Here is a 17,912-nt window from a genome sequence, read left to right as displayed (position 1 = left end):
TGCTTTTTCCCTTGTTGATTTGGTAATGAATCTCGCCTACCTCTGTCAAGGTCATCTTCCTTACTCTCTACGTGAATAGCATGGGAGACAAAACAAAATGGTCCTATGGAACATGATAAGTCAATTAGGTGTCAAATCATGCTCCCCCAATATCACCTTCTGGACCCAACCTGACAGGAAGATTCAGAACGACTGTAAAATGATACCCCCAAGGCTTAGTCTCCTCAGGGAGTCCAGAAGGATATCATGGTTGATAATATCAAAAGCCACTGAGACATAGTTCTAGGAGAACTAGCAAGGCTTACTCCCTCATCCCAGTTTCCAGCATATATTTTCCACCAAGGCAACCAAAAGTAGTTTTAGTACCATAACCTAGTACTACACAGAATTGCAAGGCCAACATGTTTCTGATAACCATTCCCAGAAATTATACATTTGAGTTGGTCTCTAATTGCATAGGTCTCTCAGGTCAAAGGAGAGAGGGTTTCTTCAATATTTCTTTATGACTGCTTTCTTGAGAGAGGAGGAAACACATCCCTTTTCTAAGGAGGCATTGATCACATCTCTTGGCCACTCTTGTTTTAGCTGATTTAGAGGAGAGGCTAGGGTTGAATAAACAGATGGTAGTCCTCATCTCTCTGAACCTTGTCCATATCCTTGAAATCTAAACAGCTAAAAAGTCAAAATAGAAGAACAGATAATGGCTGATGTAACACCTCTATGATCTGCCCCAACTCTGAAGTCCAAGTCAAAATGAATTGGACTGACTTTCCCCACAAATAATTCAAATTGTTCACAGTATTCTGGATTCCTTCGTCTATCATCTGTCAGAACAGATAGTGCTGGTTAGGTGGGTAAATAAGGCAGCTTCCTGAATTTATATGTAGGTAAGAAATTTTGTGGTTTCCAGTTAAAGTATTCTTTATTACTTTTATTAAAAAATATCCTACAGAAATCTAGTTCAACCTGATTCTGAGTATATTTACTTGGATTGCATTTATTTCTGAACTGAGTGTGGATGCAGTGTTTTTACATATTGCAAATCAAGATATAAGATGAAAATTGTAAGCTCTCGCATTTTAAATTACTGCTTCCACTGTGTTGCTGTTTCTGCATAATGGATATATTGTATTGTAGATGAGCTACACTCAGAGTTTCAGTCTGAACCTTAGCAGTTTGAGGTGTTCAAAATCGCCTATTATATCTCCATCTCCAGACAATATTCCTGAAATCAATTTTTTTTCCTCCTTTTCTCTACTCCCCTTTTCAGTTGTGCACAATTCTGTGCAGGCACAGGATCGCCCCACAGCCACAGTCTCACCTCTGAGAACTCAGAATTCTCCGTCTCGCCTCCCAGCAACTGTGATCAGGTCACACTCAGTGGTTTCTCCACAGCATGTCCATCACTCTCCTGTGCATGTCATCCCTGGAGCACAATGCGCCAGACCTGTTATTCCTCTCACTTCAGCAGCAGCAGCAATTACTCCTCCCAACGTCACTGCAGTCAATCTGAATGGAGAAGCTGGAAATGGGCCCATCAGTAGCTTGGTGACTTGTAGCCCAACCAACACAGCTTGCAAAACAGAAGAAAGGAAAAATGAAAAGGTAAGTCATCACTCTGGTGTTGCAAAATGGAAGAGTAGATATATTATGCCAAGCCTTAAAATGATTGATTAATTGAATTAAATTGCTTACTAGATATGTACTAAGTTTCCTTTTTCTGTCACATTGAGCATTGCATTGAGCTCTGGAGGCATCAAAGGTTTTCAGAAAATATATATGGCCTTGGGTTATTCACTCCTGATTAATTTACTATTTACACACTTTTAAAATTTAGCTTTGGAGCTGCTGATTGGTTGAATAACTACCTGTATATTAAGAAATTCATTGTCCTCTCCATCTGTTGTATATCTTTCATTAATATTCTTTGTTTAAATCCTGCAAATTTGAAACAGCACAGGTATCCAAAAAAAAGTATCAATCTTTTGCCATCTGGCCAAGTTCAACAAAAACTGATTAATTACACTGAAGATGTTAAGTGAGGTTTAGCCTTGGGGGCTTAGAGTCAGAGGCATAATAAAACATTGACTTGTGAATGTTTGAGGCTGTTTTAACAGTACTGTAAAGACCTCTATTTCTTTCCAAAAATTGCACTGCCATGCTTCAGTAAAACAGAGAGGACAGGATTAAATATAACTTGTTGAATATGTGATTGATACATTAGATTTGCAGGCTTATAAGGTTCACTTTTGAGAACAGTCTTTCAGTGTTAGTGCATTTAAACATATTAATAAAAGCTAGTACTAAACTGATCTAAACATGGTTAACTCATTAGACCCTTAACAAATGCAGTTTGTTAAGCTCTATGCCCTATCTTTATGCCCTATCTAAAGCTCTATGCCCTATCTTTCATATAGGGGTTTTTTGGTGGTGGTGTTCAGTCATTAAGTCATGTTCAACTCTTCATGACCCCATGAACCATATCACGCGAGGCCTTCCTGTCCTTCACTATCTCCCAGAGTTTGCTCAGTTTCATACTCATTGCTTCAGTGATGCTATCTAACCATCTCATCCTCTGCCATCCCCTTCTCCTTTTGCCTTCCATCTTTCCCAGTATCAGGGTCTTTTCCAAAAAGTCCTCTCTTCACATTAGGTGGCCAAAGTATCTGAGCTTGAGCCTCAGTATCAATCCTTCCAATGAGCAGTCAGGGTTCATTTCCTTTAGGATTGACTGGTTTGACCTTCTAGCAGTCCAATGGACTCCTAAGAGTCTTCTCCAGCACCACAATTGAAAGGCATCAATTCTTCAGCGCTCAGCCTTCCTTATGGTCCAGCTCTCAGAGCCATACATTGCTACTGGAAAAGCCATAGCTTTGATTATGCAGATCTTTGTTGGCAAAGTGATGTCTCTGCTTTTTAATAAGCTTCCTAGGTTTGCCATAGCTTTCCTCCCAAGGAACAAGCGTCTTTTAATTTCATGGCTGTAGTCTCCATCTGCAGTGATTTTGGAGCCCAAATAAATAAAGTCTGTTACTGCTTCCATTTCTACCCCTTCTATTTGCCAGGAATTGATGGGTCCAGATGCCATGATCTTAGTTTTTTTAATGTTGAGTTTCAAGCCAGTTTTTGCCCTCTCCTCTTTCACCCTCATCAAGAGGCTCTTTAGTTCTTCTTCACTTTCTGCCATTAGGGTGGTATCATCTGCATATCTGCAGTTGTTGATATTTCTCCCTGCAATCTTAATTCCAGCTTGTGATTCTTCCAGTCCGGCATTTCTCATGATGTACTCTGCATGTAAGTTAAATAAGCAGGGTGACAGTATACAGCCTTGTCGTACTCCTTTCCCTATTTGGAACCAATCAGTTGTTCCATGACTGGTTCTAACTGTTGTTTCTTGGCCCACATACAGATTTCTCAGCAGACAGGTAAGGTGGTCTGGTACCCTCATTTCTTTAAGAATTTGCCGGTTTGTTGTATATAGAGGTTACACATGCTGTAGCTAACCACCCTCATACATTGGTGATGAATGATGTCTACTGAAAACTGGTTGTAGAACTTAATGATTAATCACTGTTTCGAAATACTATATGAGGAGGGAAATCTGAGTGTGTAAAAGATTCATCCTTAATACTTTTTTTTTTTTTTTTTTTTTTGCTAAAGACTATGAATTTCTAGATGGAGGATTTGTTCCCCCTTCTTCAACTTCTGGAGCCATTAAAAAAATAGTTACAAATTACCAGTTTAAAGCATAGGGGTTTTTTTTCCATGAGTAAATTCCAGATAAGTAAAGAATCATATATTTTTCAGATCTCTTATCTTTTTATGATAAAGGTTTTTTTTTGTTTGTTTTTTTGCTTAACCAGAAAAAATCCTAAACAACAAATGAGAGCAGTGCAATCAACGTTCTGTTAAATTGTAGATGAACTTTCTTCTTTAGGTACACTACACATTTTTTAGGCCAGCATGATTATAAATTTTAATTTATAATGGACTCAACTAATACAGGTTTTTATTTTCCCTGCACTGTTTCAGAACATATTCCAAATTCAGATCCCATTGATTGCCCGAAGCAGTATAACTGGACTGTATGCCATCTCTTCTAAACTTATGTGAGCCTGAACCCTCCCTTGTTGTCCCATTCCCCACAAACTGATCAAGCAATAGTGTGATTCCTTCCCTCCTTTTGGATGCTTTGAGTTCATCATTAAAGGTCCCAAAAGAAACTAAGACTGGACAGTTTGCACAGGCCCCTTCCAAACAGAAGGAAGGACTAGGTCTTGTACATACCTAGGTGCCAAGCCTTATAGGGCTTTGTAAGTTAAAAATAGCTCTTTGAATTGCACCAAGAGACCAATCAGTAGCCAATGCAGCAACTGTAAAACAGGTGTTTTATGTCTGTGGCCATCTTGATTCTCCAATATGCGAGTGGGTGCATTTTGCATGAATTGCAGTTTCTGAGCAGCCTTCAAAGATAGCTTCACGTAGAAAATACTGCAGTGATCCAGACTTTTATCTTTAGAAACTGAACGTGAAACTGGAGCACTTTAAGGACAAGCTTGATATCTTGGTCAACCATCTCCATTATCTTCTCCAAGGGTTTACAAAGCATTTTATGTAAAAATCAAATAAAATTTCTACAGAGAGTATTTAAGTGCCTTTCTTTGTTTCTCCTTTTATTCTTCTCTTAGTTTAATTAACATATTAGTACACAATACTGTTGAAAGTTAGGTACATCACAAGGAATAGTTAAAAAGAAGCAATGATGAAGCCATATGCTTCATTGTGCCATGCTTTTTTAATCTTTCATATATTTTATTTTTAGATTAGCTGTAATTTACCATCCCATCCAAAAGTCCAGCAAAAAAGGAAAGCTGTAATGGACATTTTTATGTTATACTTGCTTGTTAATAATACATTCACCTGCTACTTTAAGTTTTAGGTTTATCCCCTAGAATGAAACCTCTCTTCTTTGAACCAACAATAGTAAGAGCAATAATTTAAATTTGGGCTTCACCATATACCTGCATAGTTTCTCAAAGCACGCTAGATTCCCAGAATGTATAGACTTCATATTAAAACTACAGTACATACATGAGTAAGAACAGGATTTAGCTATATTATCACTATCAGCTTTACTTCTCCCCTCAGCTGAGTTGTATTAAATTAAGGACTTTGCTCAGAATTTTAATCTACTTGTTCACAGATGCTGTCAATACCTTGTCACAGTTTTCATGAAACAGTATCAACCTCATCAAAACAGAGCAGCTGCAGAGATACAAAATCCATGTTCTAATATTTTAGTGAAAACTGGAATAGGAATAGAAGTAAACCAAGTTTGGATGACAGGTGGTCAAAAGCCACCTCTCTATCACGTCAGCTTGTCTTCAGCCTTTCCAGGTTTTGCTTCTCAAAAACTGTAGGAAGCAACTCAAGCTTTTTCCAAGTGTTTCTTGGAGCTCTGGGATTCCTTCAAATCTCTTTCTTTTCTCTAGGATAGTTTCTCTTGAAAAGTTCTCCAACCTTTTTCTAAACATTAGAATATGGGGGCACAAGGAAGGGAGAGAAAAGGAATAGTAGAGGGGAAAGCTTTATGTTCTCGGAATCTTATTCAGAACCTGACCAGCCACCTTTGACTATAATTCATCTTGTACTTTTATTTCTTCCTAGCTTCCTACTCCTGTGTTTTTGGCAGTAGAATCATACATTTCAAAAGTATTTTGGAGGATCTTGCAGAAACTATAATACAGAACATAACTATTGCATAAGGCAATCCATTCACTGAAAGAGAGCCTGCCACTTTTCAAGGCTATTGGTTCCAAACATTTCCTACTGATTGGATATTTCTCAATGTTTAGCTTGATTTTAATTCTTCCTTCTTATCTCATGTGACCGTCTCTGTCCCAATAATCTTCTATTCTCCAAGCTGAATGGGTTTCCAGCCATTTCTCATAGGTTTCCTTATCTCTCACTATGCTTCTCATCCCTTTGTGGACATACCTCCAGTTCTTAGTGCTCTTAAAATGTAACATCTGAGATTAGTCAAAGGACTCCAAATACAGCATGACTGGTGAAATTAGTTTGAAACTATCATTTCTCTGTGTCTGCCCACTATGGTTAATGTGACATAAGATTGCATTTGGGTTTTTAGCAACTGCAATTCCTGCTGGCTTATGATCTGTAAGCAATCCACTAGATACCTAGATCTTTTTTATATGCTAAACAGGTCTCTCACACCTAGGTCTGTATTTTCTAAATCCAGCATGTATTTGTGTTGAAGTTCATATTGGAGATCTCAGCTTTGTGTTCTAGTCTATGAAGACAATTTTGAAGCTTCTGTTTCAAAAAAAAAATCCTGTTTTACATAGTATGCACTTTCACATAGTTATCAGTGATAGACTTATTAGAAAATTACTGGCAAGATATTTAATGTGAGCAAGCCAAATCAATGTGGTAAATTTGCTTCAGTCCATTGTTGGCTTCAGATTTTTGGAATAGAGATAATTTGTTTCTGAAGCCTCCAAGTTCCAAGCATTAGCCTCTTTAGAAATTAAAACAAGTTTCAAGGAGGAGCAGTAGGATAACTACAGATGTAGATAATTTAATATTACAACATTAAGCACATGAGGCAAAAAAATGCAGACTTTTAGGAAATATGATTAAAACCACCCGCATTTGCATTGTTTTTATAAGAATATTACATTAATTTCTTTTGTTTATTACTATAAACCAATCTGCAGCAGTGTATTGTGTTAAAATCATAGAATATAATTTCCTCTTTAACAGGATTAAGTATTTCAGATAATTACAAATATGTTATGATTTAATATCAATCTATTGTTCCTCTGACAGTTTCCCTGATAAATAATTAAGCTACTGTTTTCATGTCAGGTATAACTACTGACTTCAACAAAATGATAGTGTTCCAGGAGCTTAATCTGATGAAGCAAATTACACTGGAAGCGTTTAAACATCTAATTATTCTTTTTGGGGGAAAAAAAGACTTCTGATAAGAATTCTGATTAAACTTTCCCAAAGCATTGTGAGGGAGTGAAATTGGGAAAAGTAGCTGCAGCCAGGCAGAAATGCTCCTCACCACATTTCCCTCATGCATTCATTCATTAACTCAAACTTTACTCACCAGCATCCAAGCCAGCATTCCAGCTGCCTGTGATAATGGAGCCACACCCTGACGACCTCCAGAGGCAGCCTCATCCCACTCAGGCTCTTAGCTTACACAAGCAAATGCTAAGACAGAGGGGGGAAGGTATGTGTAGGAGGAAAGAAGATAAGCAAATAGCCTACAGACAGGGAAGGGGAGGTCTGGAGATTGGCAGCTATTACAAGCAGGCGAGAGGGCTATTATTCAACTGCCAGGACCGCAAGTTATGATGAACAGAATATCCTGGAGGGAGTCCTGCCTGGAGCTTGGAGCTTTGGCAGGAGGTCAGTAGCAATTAGAAGAACAACCACACTGAACAGCACCTCATCCCAACTAGAGTAAGAACATTTGGATAAAGGCAAAGGTTGTATGCCACTTTATAGACTTTGGGACTTTTACCCGAACTAAATATTAAAGGACTGAGTATTAGAGACATATTTACATGGCAACATCACCTTGCAAGTCCTAGAAGGGTGGAGAGCAATAGTCTGTTGTTGGGGAAAGTGTGTGCTGTAATAAAGCACTTTGTACAGATTTGCTGTGCTGTGGTGTGGCCAGTCCTTGGAAAACAAAGAACCCTCATGAGCCTGTGGCACTGTGGCTGCTAAAGAAATAAATACATTGCTGGTTCTTGGAACAGTACATGAATCCATCATCAATGACAGTGCATCCTTATAGTTTTCTGATGCCTAAAATATACCCCAAATTAGTTGAAAGCCAGCTATCCGAAAACACCATTTGTTCCTCTAAGTCAGTAGTAAAATCTGTTCAAAATGTTTAATGTAGGGTAGGATTACCATATGGACTTAAAGAATGATTGATTCATGCACAATTTCATTCATGTAGGCCAAGCTTAAAATACTTTAGTGATTACTTCTTCTTACCAGCTAGTAAACACCATCAGTTCTTCTTTTGTGTGACCTACAAATTTACTTACTTACTTACCTTACAAATTTATATGGCTGACCATGTTAATCAAAGAACTCTGGGAAGCTAACTAAACATAAAAGCAGAAATCTCAGTAAAAAGCAATACAAGATGTCAAGTGAAAATAATCAACTCTTCACCAAAACGGTCAACCAACGCAGAACAGAAACACACAGCATCCTGACCCTAAAGCTTGAGGGAAGGGCCAGGCCTTACATAGGATCAGGGCATTTGAACCTCAGGAGGAGGCTTTCCACAGGGCAGGTGCCACAGCAGAGAAGCCTCACATGACTGCAGCAAATGTGTTCAGCAGCTGAAGCTTGAGCAAACCTGGCCTTGGAAATTATTCAGAGGCACAGATATATGCTAGTCCCTCCAAACTGCTAGAGGAAAAGTAGACTATAAGTATAATAAAATAATAATAAAATTAGCCATAGCTATTGGGCAGCTGATACCCATCAGATGAAAGCATGATGTTTTCACAAAACAGTGACTTTTATTTATTTTACATTTTTATTTATAGCAACTCTCATATCAAGTTGGCTTACAGTGGTTTACAACAACCAAATAAAGAATAATTCACCCCAACAATAACATGCCACACGTTATGGAAACAATTTTAACCTATTAAAGTAATAAATAATGTAATAAGAAAAAATACAGCACAAAGACAAAAAATGTTTAGCAGTAACATTAAAAAACAGACAGCAAAATAAAAATGACACCACTCTATGGGAAAAGCTAACGTTTTTATTATTTATTTAAATGTGCCATAGAAGGGGCAATCCAAGCAGATCGGGTAAGGCAATTTCATCATATTGGTGCTCCCACTGACAAGGTCCTAGTAGTTTCAAGACAAGCTTCTTTTTTGGAATGACACACAACATAGCAGGACTTTATCTAATGAACGCAGCTCCACAGCTTCCCAAAATAGCACGGACTGAGCCTTCCAGCTGAACAAAATCTCCCCCAACCCTAGTTCCTCCAATTTGCGTGGATTCACTTTCAGCTGGTTGTGCCTCAAGCCAGTCTAAGAAGCAGTGATGGAGCCCAGCACAACTGATGAGGATAGAAAGGAAAAGTAGACCTGGGTGTCATCCATGAAAAGCTGCCACCCAACCCCATAAATTGGCAGTGTTCCTTATCAGAAACTATCCTTGAGATAGGAGTGGCCACACGTCAAACCCTTAACTAATTGAACAGTATGTTCAGTCCTCTTAATTACTTCTGTAGACCTGTCTATGAACACAAGAATCACACAGTACTCATCAGACCAGCCCAAGTGAGAGGTTAGTGGGGCACTCATAATTCATAGTGCCATGATTGATAGAACAGTCCAGAAGTTCATGCAAAACTGTTTTGATCAGCCCCTATGGACAAAGGCATAGGCCATCTTGTGGTAGTGTATTATTAAATCTTCCCTTCCAAACCACTAGTGGCAAGACATTGAGTCTGGCTAATGAAAATGCTCTTCTCCATGGTACAGAAAGGATATTATAAAAATAATTAGGTGAAGAAAAAAAATCTACCAGAGAGGCAAGTCCAGGACTCTCTGTTTAAGCTCTAGTATGACCCTCTTGGGCCTGACATCATCAAAAATTGGGCTGAAATCATTCCTTTTGTTGACAAATTATATCTTGGGCTATTCTTCAGTAAAAATTGTTGGTGTTTAAAGAAAAATTGAGTATGTCAGATGTTTAACATTAAATTAGTTCAAGATGGAATTCGTTTCAGTTTAGTATATTGATTATAATTCTTGGTTTTTTGGCCCTAGTACATTTAAGAAGTCATAATATGCATTTTAGATCCAGAAATTGGTGAAGTAAGGAAAGCAAAATAGCATGCAGCTGCAGACATCGATTCTCCTCATTTCTAATTTATTCTTAACTATAGAAATGTAGCATTGCCAAGTTTGGTTTTGCAATGATAAAAGCTTGATTTAACTGCTAAAGTTCAGTTTCCTTTTAATACACAGATGGGGTTCTATTCAGTGCACATGGCCTACAGCTTTCCCTGCTCCAAAAGACTGATCTGGCTGGCTCTGCAATAGTCACATGATTCATTAGAAACATAGCATATCTGGAAAATTCTCTCTTTTATTGTTTAAATAGTTGTTGTTTAGTTCCCATGAAACATTAGGTAAAGAACATTTGGATGATATTCTTTTGCTAAACAGTCTCTGTTGACACACTGCTAAGAGTCGTGAAAGGTTGTATTCAAACAAAAATGAAGAAGAGGATGTAACACAAAGCCAAACTATATTAATCTTATGATGTAAATTGTACAGTATATCATTCTCTAGCTCTTCTCCACGGCCATCTTTCTTTCAGGAAGAGATTACAGAATCAAAGTACAGCACAGAACCAGGCATCTCTGGGAACACCCGTGCTGAGAACTCCCAGTGTGATCTGCCTGTCTTCCTCTCTTGAAGAACATACTTGTCTTCTTGTCTTCAAGTCACATTTTGCATACTGATTTGGCAGCAAAACATGCTTTGCAAAGAACATAATACTGGTGGGGTTTTTAAACATAGTTTTAATATGTTTCACTCTTGGGGCATCAGACTGTACAAAATGAGATTATCACGCTACAGTAAACAACTAAAATGTATCTTAAATGACTTCAACATCTAAGCACCTTGAGAAAATTACAGTGAGTCCAGAAAATTGTTCCCATCCTTCAATTCCTACAATTATAGAGTTATAATTATTAACTATAATTATCATAGAAGTCCCACAATCTTGACTTCAGGAAGAAATCATACTGCTCTATTGAATACATAGAAAAGGAAGTGAGATGGCACAGCTGAAAGCTTTATTTCTATTATACAGTACTGTATGCTGTTTCAGGAAAGCCATCTGCCAGGTGTACTTCACTAAGTATCAGTGATGACCAGGTGGCAACAATGGCTAGAGGGCCTTTGTGTAGGGAGTATAGGGGATGGCCTTGACAGAGAGAGGGAAGAGCCATTATCAAGGCAACAAACGTAGCTTAAGCCCATACAAAGATAGAGATTTACAAAAACTTCTAAAGCAGGGGCTCTCCTAATTCACATGAAGATAAAAGGAGGAGGAGGGGAAACATATTCAGATTTACAAGATTCTGTTACTATAGCCATTCTAATAAAATAGTTGTAGGCCTATGTGGTGTCTGTTTCTTGATCTCGTCTACCTGGTAGAGCTGACAGTTTGCACAGGTTCATCTCATGCACCAATTGCACCCCTTCTTGGACTGGGAGGCCTTGCTCACAGTGACTCAAGCTTTAGTCATCTCTCATTTGGATTACTATAATGTGCTGTACGTGGGCTGCCCATAAAGAGCATTTGGAACTTGCAGCTGCCCAGAATGCAGCGGCGCAGGCAGTTTTTGGTGTTGCTTGATAAATTCATATAACACCATTCCACAAGCTGCACTGGCTCCTGGTAAGCTTCCAGGTGTGATTCAAGGTGCTGGTTATCACCTATAAAACATAGGGTCATACTGTTTGTGGGAGTGGCTCACTCCATTGTTTCTGTTCACCCCACCAGATCTAGCAGAGAGAACATGCTCTGATCACCTCTATTAATGTCAACTTCCTGGACCAGGAGTCATGCCTTCCCTGTGATAGCACCCTGAAAATCCAGATGGCCCTGACCCTGTTACTCTTTCGCAAGTTTTGAAGACCTGGCTATTCCCCCAAGCATTTGTACCAGGGGGTTAGGCGAGCTATGCTGCTGCTGTGATTTTTCATGATTGGGATTTATTGTTTATCTCAGGCATCAAGGGTTGTCAGTTGTTCCTATTGCCTGGAATCAGTCAGTGGCCTGCTCAGGGATCGACGATTGGCTAGCTCAGGCTAAGCAACGATTGGCTGAAGGTGCTTCCTGTGAGCTGAAAATAGGAGCTATGCTAAACATGTTTGAGATTCCAGGATGGTAAAGACAATATGGAGAAACTGTGGGTTGGATTTAAAGCGCTTTGGAAATGTCTTGCAAATGGAATAAATGATGGTATGGCAGAGCTCAAAGTCTAGATTAGCTGTCTCATTTTTTTCAGCTACTGTTCATTATCCATATTTTTATTTCTTTATCTAGAAGACGTCTTTACAAGTAAAGATACAAGGAATCCCATGAATAATAAAATACTATATCAATTAGCATATCAGATGGTTTTCGGACAGCAAATTCCTCAAAAAGAATGAACAAACACAATTAAGTTTTGGAGAAAACTCCAATGCAAAGCAAACATTAAAACTCTTTCCCTGTGCTTGTTTATGCCCGCTGTCCTATCAGTAATTCAAATGATTGAAATGTTTAGCTTTAATGCAAATTATTGACCTTATTCCCACTTGGATCGTATATTAGGCTATAAATCCTTTATTTCATTTGTTTTGTGGTCATGAAGGTTTTTGATAATAAAGCACTTATCTAGAAGAGTTATCTCATGCTTAGCATTTTACCTGCCATTTCTTTCCTAACATTACAGCAAAAGATCTATAACAACAATCAATGGATAAGTATTTCTCAGGCTGGCAATTAACTCAGCCAAATGTATGAAGTCCAGCTGTCAAAACATAGTATGCTTCAAATTATGTAACAAAACAGGTTTCTCTCCTGTTGTTAACTTTAGCACTTCTTCAGACATACTTAAAAATGACTTTTCTTAAACATTTGTAATATTCAGAAGATATTTAAATGCTAACGGACCATATGCTATGTTGAAGTTATTGCCAAGTTGTCTCAGAATACATTTTAAATAAAACAAACGAATAGAATAAAGCCATAATTATTGTACAACAGGTAGTACTCAACCATTTTCATGGACCTCAGTTCTTATTCTGCACCCATGCTTGTGAGATGTTTTTAATTCTTAAAGCATTTTCCTTCATTTAGAACATATTTTCACATTTCTCATCAAAGAATTGGATTCAGAATAGAACTTGGATTTCTTATTCCAAATGCTAAATTCTGAGTTGCACCAGTGGCCAAAGTAGGTCACTACTCTGAGCTAGAGCGAGGGGTGCTGATCTACAGAACTTGGTGTGGTGTACATTCATTTTTATCATAACTGTTCTGAAAACAAAAATCATAGTTGGAGGAAAACAAAGTTCTCACAGTGGCATATCACTGAATATTTAAGTCCAATCTGACAGCCAGGTACCAGCACTAAATTCTAGCAGAATTATTCTTAGAAGAAAATATCTGTAGCTCAGGGTTGAACTGTGGAGTCCTTGGTGTTCTCTGAGCTTGGTTGTTTTCTTGCAGACGTTTTGTTATCCGACTAGGTAACATCTTCAGTGCTAGAAGGGAGTGGAGTTTGTTCTCTGTTTATATATAGTAGCTTGCCCTATCAGTATTGGAGGGGGTGTTGTTTTCTCGTTAGTAGTTCCTTGATTAGGCTGGTGTTTCATGGATTCTTTCGCTAGTTCTGGGTCTATGGATGTAAAGAGTGCTGTGATATTGAATGAAACCATAATTTCATCTTCATCTATTTTTAGGTCTTTGATTTTCTGGAGGCACTGTAGTGGGGAGTTGATATAATATTTGCTCCCCTCTGTGAGATGTCCAAGGACTACTATTACCCCCTTGTAATGAAGAGATTTCTGATTTTATTTATTCCAGTTTTTATAGACTTTGCAAGAAATAATCCCATTTGCTCACCTTTCTCAACCCAGTGGGAATAGGGCCAATTTAACAAATGCAAGGTCCACTTGAGAATCAGGCATGCGACAATACAAGAGATGTTAGGCAAGATATGTACATTATTTAGAATAACATTTCAAATGCACCAAACGTATTTATCATTCTTTTGTTATCATGAAAAACAGGGTAAGCATAATCACCCTGCAGCCCTAAGAAATTTGGCACACGTGTGTTTCTTTTGTTCGTCTTTGTACGTGTATGGAGGGAGAGCCCTGCATTATTATCTCAGCTGAAGGAGAAAACTAATTCTGCTCAAGCAATACTGACCTTTGTGTGCTGAATGTATCTAGTACTTTTAGTTTAGTTTATTGTTACAATCCAAAGACCAGCACTGATCCACCAGTTCCAGCTAGACCCCATCCTGAATCAGTCACATAGTGTATTTTTATAAAAAATAGCTACATTCAACAGCCTTCCTCCAGCAATATTTACCATTCCATTACAACCCCTTTCTTTCCATCTCGTCACATGAAAACGAACCTTTAAATAGCCACACAATACTACTTTATTTCCTGTACACAAAAGAATAGTTAGTATGCAGAAGTTTGTAAGCTTTTCTCTTCTTCATGTTCCCAATGGTTCTGAAATCAGTCATGGGACCGTTAGTGCAGCAAGAAACCTTGACTTTTTCATTTGCGGTCCATCATCTGAAAGTCACAGTCCTGATTCTCTGGGTATATCTGGAGAAAACAAGGTATTGCACAGGTATTTTCAAACTCCTGTTTCACACATTCGTACTCCACATATTGTGTGATACGAGATATACATCTGAAGCAGGATTAGCAGGCAAGTAGCCTGCTGGAAGTACCAGTCTTGAAGGGAGGAGCTAAGGTTTGTCGTAGGCTGGATAGTGACAGCATCCACTGGCTAGAGCAGGATTTCATCAGAAATCTTCTCATAACAGCACTCTGAGTTCCTAACAATGATGAAAAGATGAAGGACAGGGAAGGTGAAATTAATGAATCCCTGCATCAAGATGATCATCCAAGGCCTCTCATACATGCTTCCTCTCATTTTTCCATTGAAAAATGGAGGAGAAAGGTAGGGGAAAGTCACCATTGGTATGCACGTGAGAGGAGTCATTGGTGGAGATGAAAAGGTTCATCTTGCTTGCTAGGCTCCAGGTAGAATAAAGGGAGATGCTCATCTTCCCACCTTCCTGTATTTTCCTTCATTAAGTTCCTCAATCTTTTATCATAAACATCCAAGTCTGTCATGCTTCTAGATGTACAGTATATCCATTCCTTTTCCACGTGTATACATGAATGGAACTGTTCAAATCACTTATTCAAAATGAAGACATTTTTCCAAACAAACTGAGCAGTCACCATTCTCATTCATCCTTGGGTCTCTGAGTGGCTATCTATTTATTTAGGGTACTGTCAAATCTCCTTTCCACCCATCCATTCATGTCACTTAGCAGGATAATTTGTTTTCCCTTTGATAATATGCATTCCAGAGGTTTCTCAGTTTTTTCCCCAAATTCATATCTAATTCTTCTAGTATCACCATTCACTGGAGTATAACATTCAGCTACCACCAACATATCCCTACTCTCGCATGGACCCATAATAACTAAAATGACACCAATTCATACTTTTTGACATACATATTAGCCCTTCAAGAATAAATGTTTTCACTGCCCTTTGTTTCAGAGGATTAGCCCAGCTTCACTTTGTTACATCTTTCCCCCCCTTCCTTAGTTTCACAGGCACACAACATTTGTTTTTCTTGCTTTTGTGTTCCTTACCATTTACTGCTCTTACATTCCTATTGCAGTCCTCCATATGCTGTGTCATCACTAGATGGACCCATCAATACCTGTACCACCTTGTAGTGTTCCCTGCTAACAGTGAGGATGATGCTGGACAGTTTTGTTATACTCTGGCCATTATGTCACAAGGGCAGCCAAAGACCAATTTTACTCCAATGATGCTCACACTATTCTGTGCAAGTTGGATCTCTAATCTGGAGACTACCTTGCAAGCCAACCTTTTGTTATCCACATCCCACCAACTAGGAGGAATACTCATTTTATTGACACACGCTGAGGAGGCTTCTGTCATTCAGCATGCTTCATTTACTGCTTTCACTTAGGATATCTCTGTTATTTCTGATATGCAGAATGATTTTGTCAGCTGTGTGCAAAATTTCTCATCTGAACTACTGCACGTTCTGTTTACTCTGCTGTTTATTGGAAAAAATATTTGCAGTTAATACTGTATGCATTTTCACAAACACTTCTGAAAATCTGTAATGCGGGCATTTTAATGCTTTTCTTATATGGGGATTTAGAGTAACCAGTTTTTCTTTAGGAAGTAGCATTTTGATACATACTTTTTGCTAACATATTCATTTGGGTTATATTTTCACTTAAGTGTAAACATTTGTGTGCTAATTTTTGAGTTGCCAACCACTAAATTTTGAAGTATGGATTTTTGTGTATGCAACATAAGCTAGCAAGTCCAAATTGTATATTTGTCTAAAAATTCTGATATACTTCTTATCCAACCTAAGGATCATCCATCAGTAGGATTGTGGATGGCAGATACTTTGGGTATCGGTGGCTCCTGATGCTTCCTATCAGATGTTAGCAACATCCCATTCATATACATAAAGACCTGAGTTGTAGATACTAACTGTTGAATAGGTAGTTATGTAGCAGTATTGCCAGAAAAACCAACCAGAGATGCTATTCTTTCTTTAACTAATCAAAGAACTGTAGGTTAGGATGGAAGAATAGGACAAGCCAAGCCAAGTGTTTTTATTTCTTTTTACATGTAATTAATATTCATTACTCAGACTTATAGTCTGTTTTAGTGTTCCATCTCTCTAACAAGTTTTAAAAATGCAAAAATCTCAATACTAATAAAAAATCCTAATTCATTGAGAAAACATTCTTCCATAGTAAACAGTCACAGCCTGCAGGAGAGCTATCTCCACTCCGGTCCCTGAAGACATCCCGGAACAACTGGATGTCGATGCCTTTCCTGAATTCAACATTTGGTAGATGGCCTTGCACAGTTCGTCCAAATATTTGTTTCCATTCAAAGTGGCTACTCCCAAAACTATTCATTAAGATATTAGTTTTTCTCCAATGAACTTTACATTTATCTGAGTAAATATTTAAACCACATGTCTGAGCATTTTTACCTGATAAATAGTGAAAACTTTTATTTGGAGAATTGAAAAGGGTAATGGGTCTGGATACCATTAAGCTGAATCTAATTAGGGCAAAACAAAGTTCAGATATAGTTTGCATTCTTTAAGGCTGTCCCAACCCCAAAATTTGGGTAGGCTAGCCAAAAGCAAGAACAAAGCTTGTAATAAAGCTTTGATTAGATATTCTTTTCCAGTGTAGTCTTGGCCAATGCTCTGTGCTACCACGCAGGAAGAAGATGATGAGCTCTTGAGTCCCACAACCCACAACTGTTGAAAATCAGGATGAAATTTGAAAAATCTGAGAGTGTCAGTTTTATAAAATATTTATAAATGGATGGTAGGTTAATGTGACTGAAATAGAGTCTTGGGGAGTTGGGTGGCATATACATTTTAATAATAACGATGTGTATTTGAAAGAAAATTGCATTAAGGCCATTAGATCAGGCATCCTTAGTCTTTTAAGTGACAGTGCATATATATGTATTTGTGTATAAATGTGTGAGTAAGCATATAAATGTGTGGCTATAAAGAAGACTCAACTCACTGTTAGAGAAAATGTATTTCCCTGGTATCCAGTTTGATACCAATGCTGGACAAGATAAATACACTGGAAAATAATAATTAAACTTATCCTTGATTGATGATATCAATGATATTGGATATCATTGGATAACCAATGATATCCAATATCATTGATTCTGAATTACTGTAAGTCTGCAAGACCATAAAGAAGTTAAATACATTGCCTTGGTTAACATTAAATATTTTCTATATCCCGCCAGACTAATTTGCCAATAGATTAGAAGGAAGCTGCTGCCTATGCTTGCAGGTTTAAGGGGAGTTTGCAGAAAAATAAATGAATAAAAGAAATTACAAAATTGGAAAAAACATGTCAGGGTTAGTATAGCGTGTCATTCAAATAAGCTTCTGGGACTTTGCACGTTGTTTGTTCCATGTTGTAGTAGTAGTAAGAAATGGGAAAT

General features: G+C 38.0%; 1 protein-coding gene across 1 annotated transcript in view; it reads left to right on the top strand.

Moving 5' to 3' along the window:
* SH3RF3 (SH3 domain containing ring finger 3) overlaps nt 1–17,912 on the top strand; it is a 220,634-nt gene that overhangs the window by 187,331 nt on the left and 15,391 nt on the right. The window contains exon 8 of the mRNA XM_088136560.1: nt 1,271–1,605. Coding sequence (XP_087992686.1) covers nt 1,271–1,605 — 335 coding nt within the window. The remainder of the gene's footprint in view (nt 1–1,270; nt 1,606–17,912) is intronic.

Source organism: Python bivittatus, unplaced genomic scaffold (genome assembly GCF_059951505.1).
Source record: "Python bivittatus isolate LINGU-HERP-01145 unplaced genomic scaffold, Pbiv_v1 ctg000060_np1212, whole genome shotgun sequence".
NCBI lineage: Eukaryota > Metazoa > Chordata > Lepidosauria > Squamata > Pythonidae > Python > Python bivittatus.
Note: the sequence above shows the minus strand (reverse complement) of the source record. Positions and strands in the feature narration are given on the sequence as shown.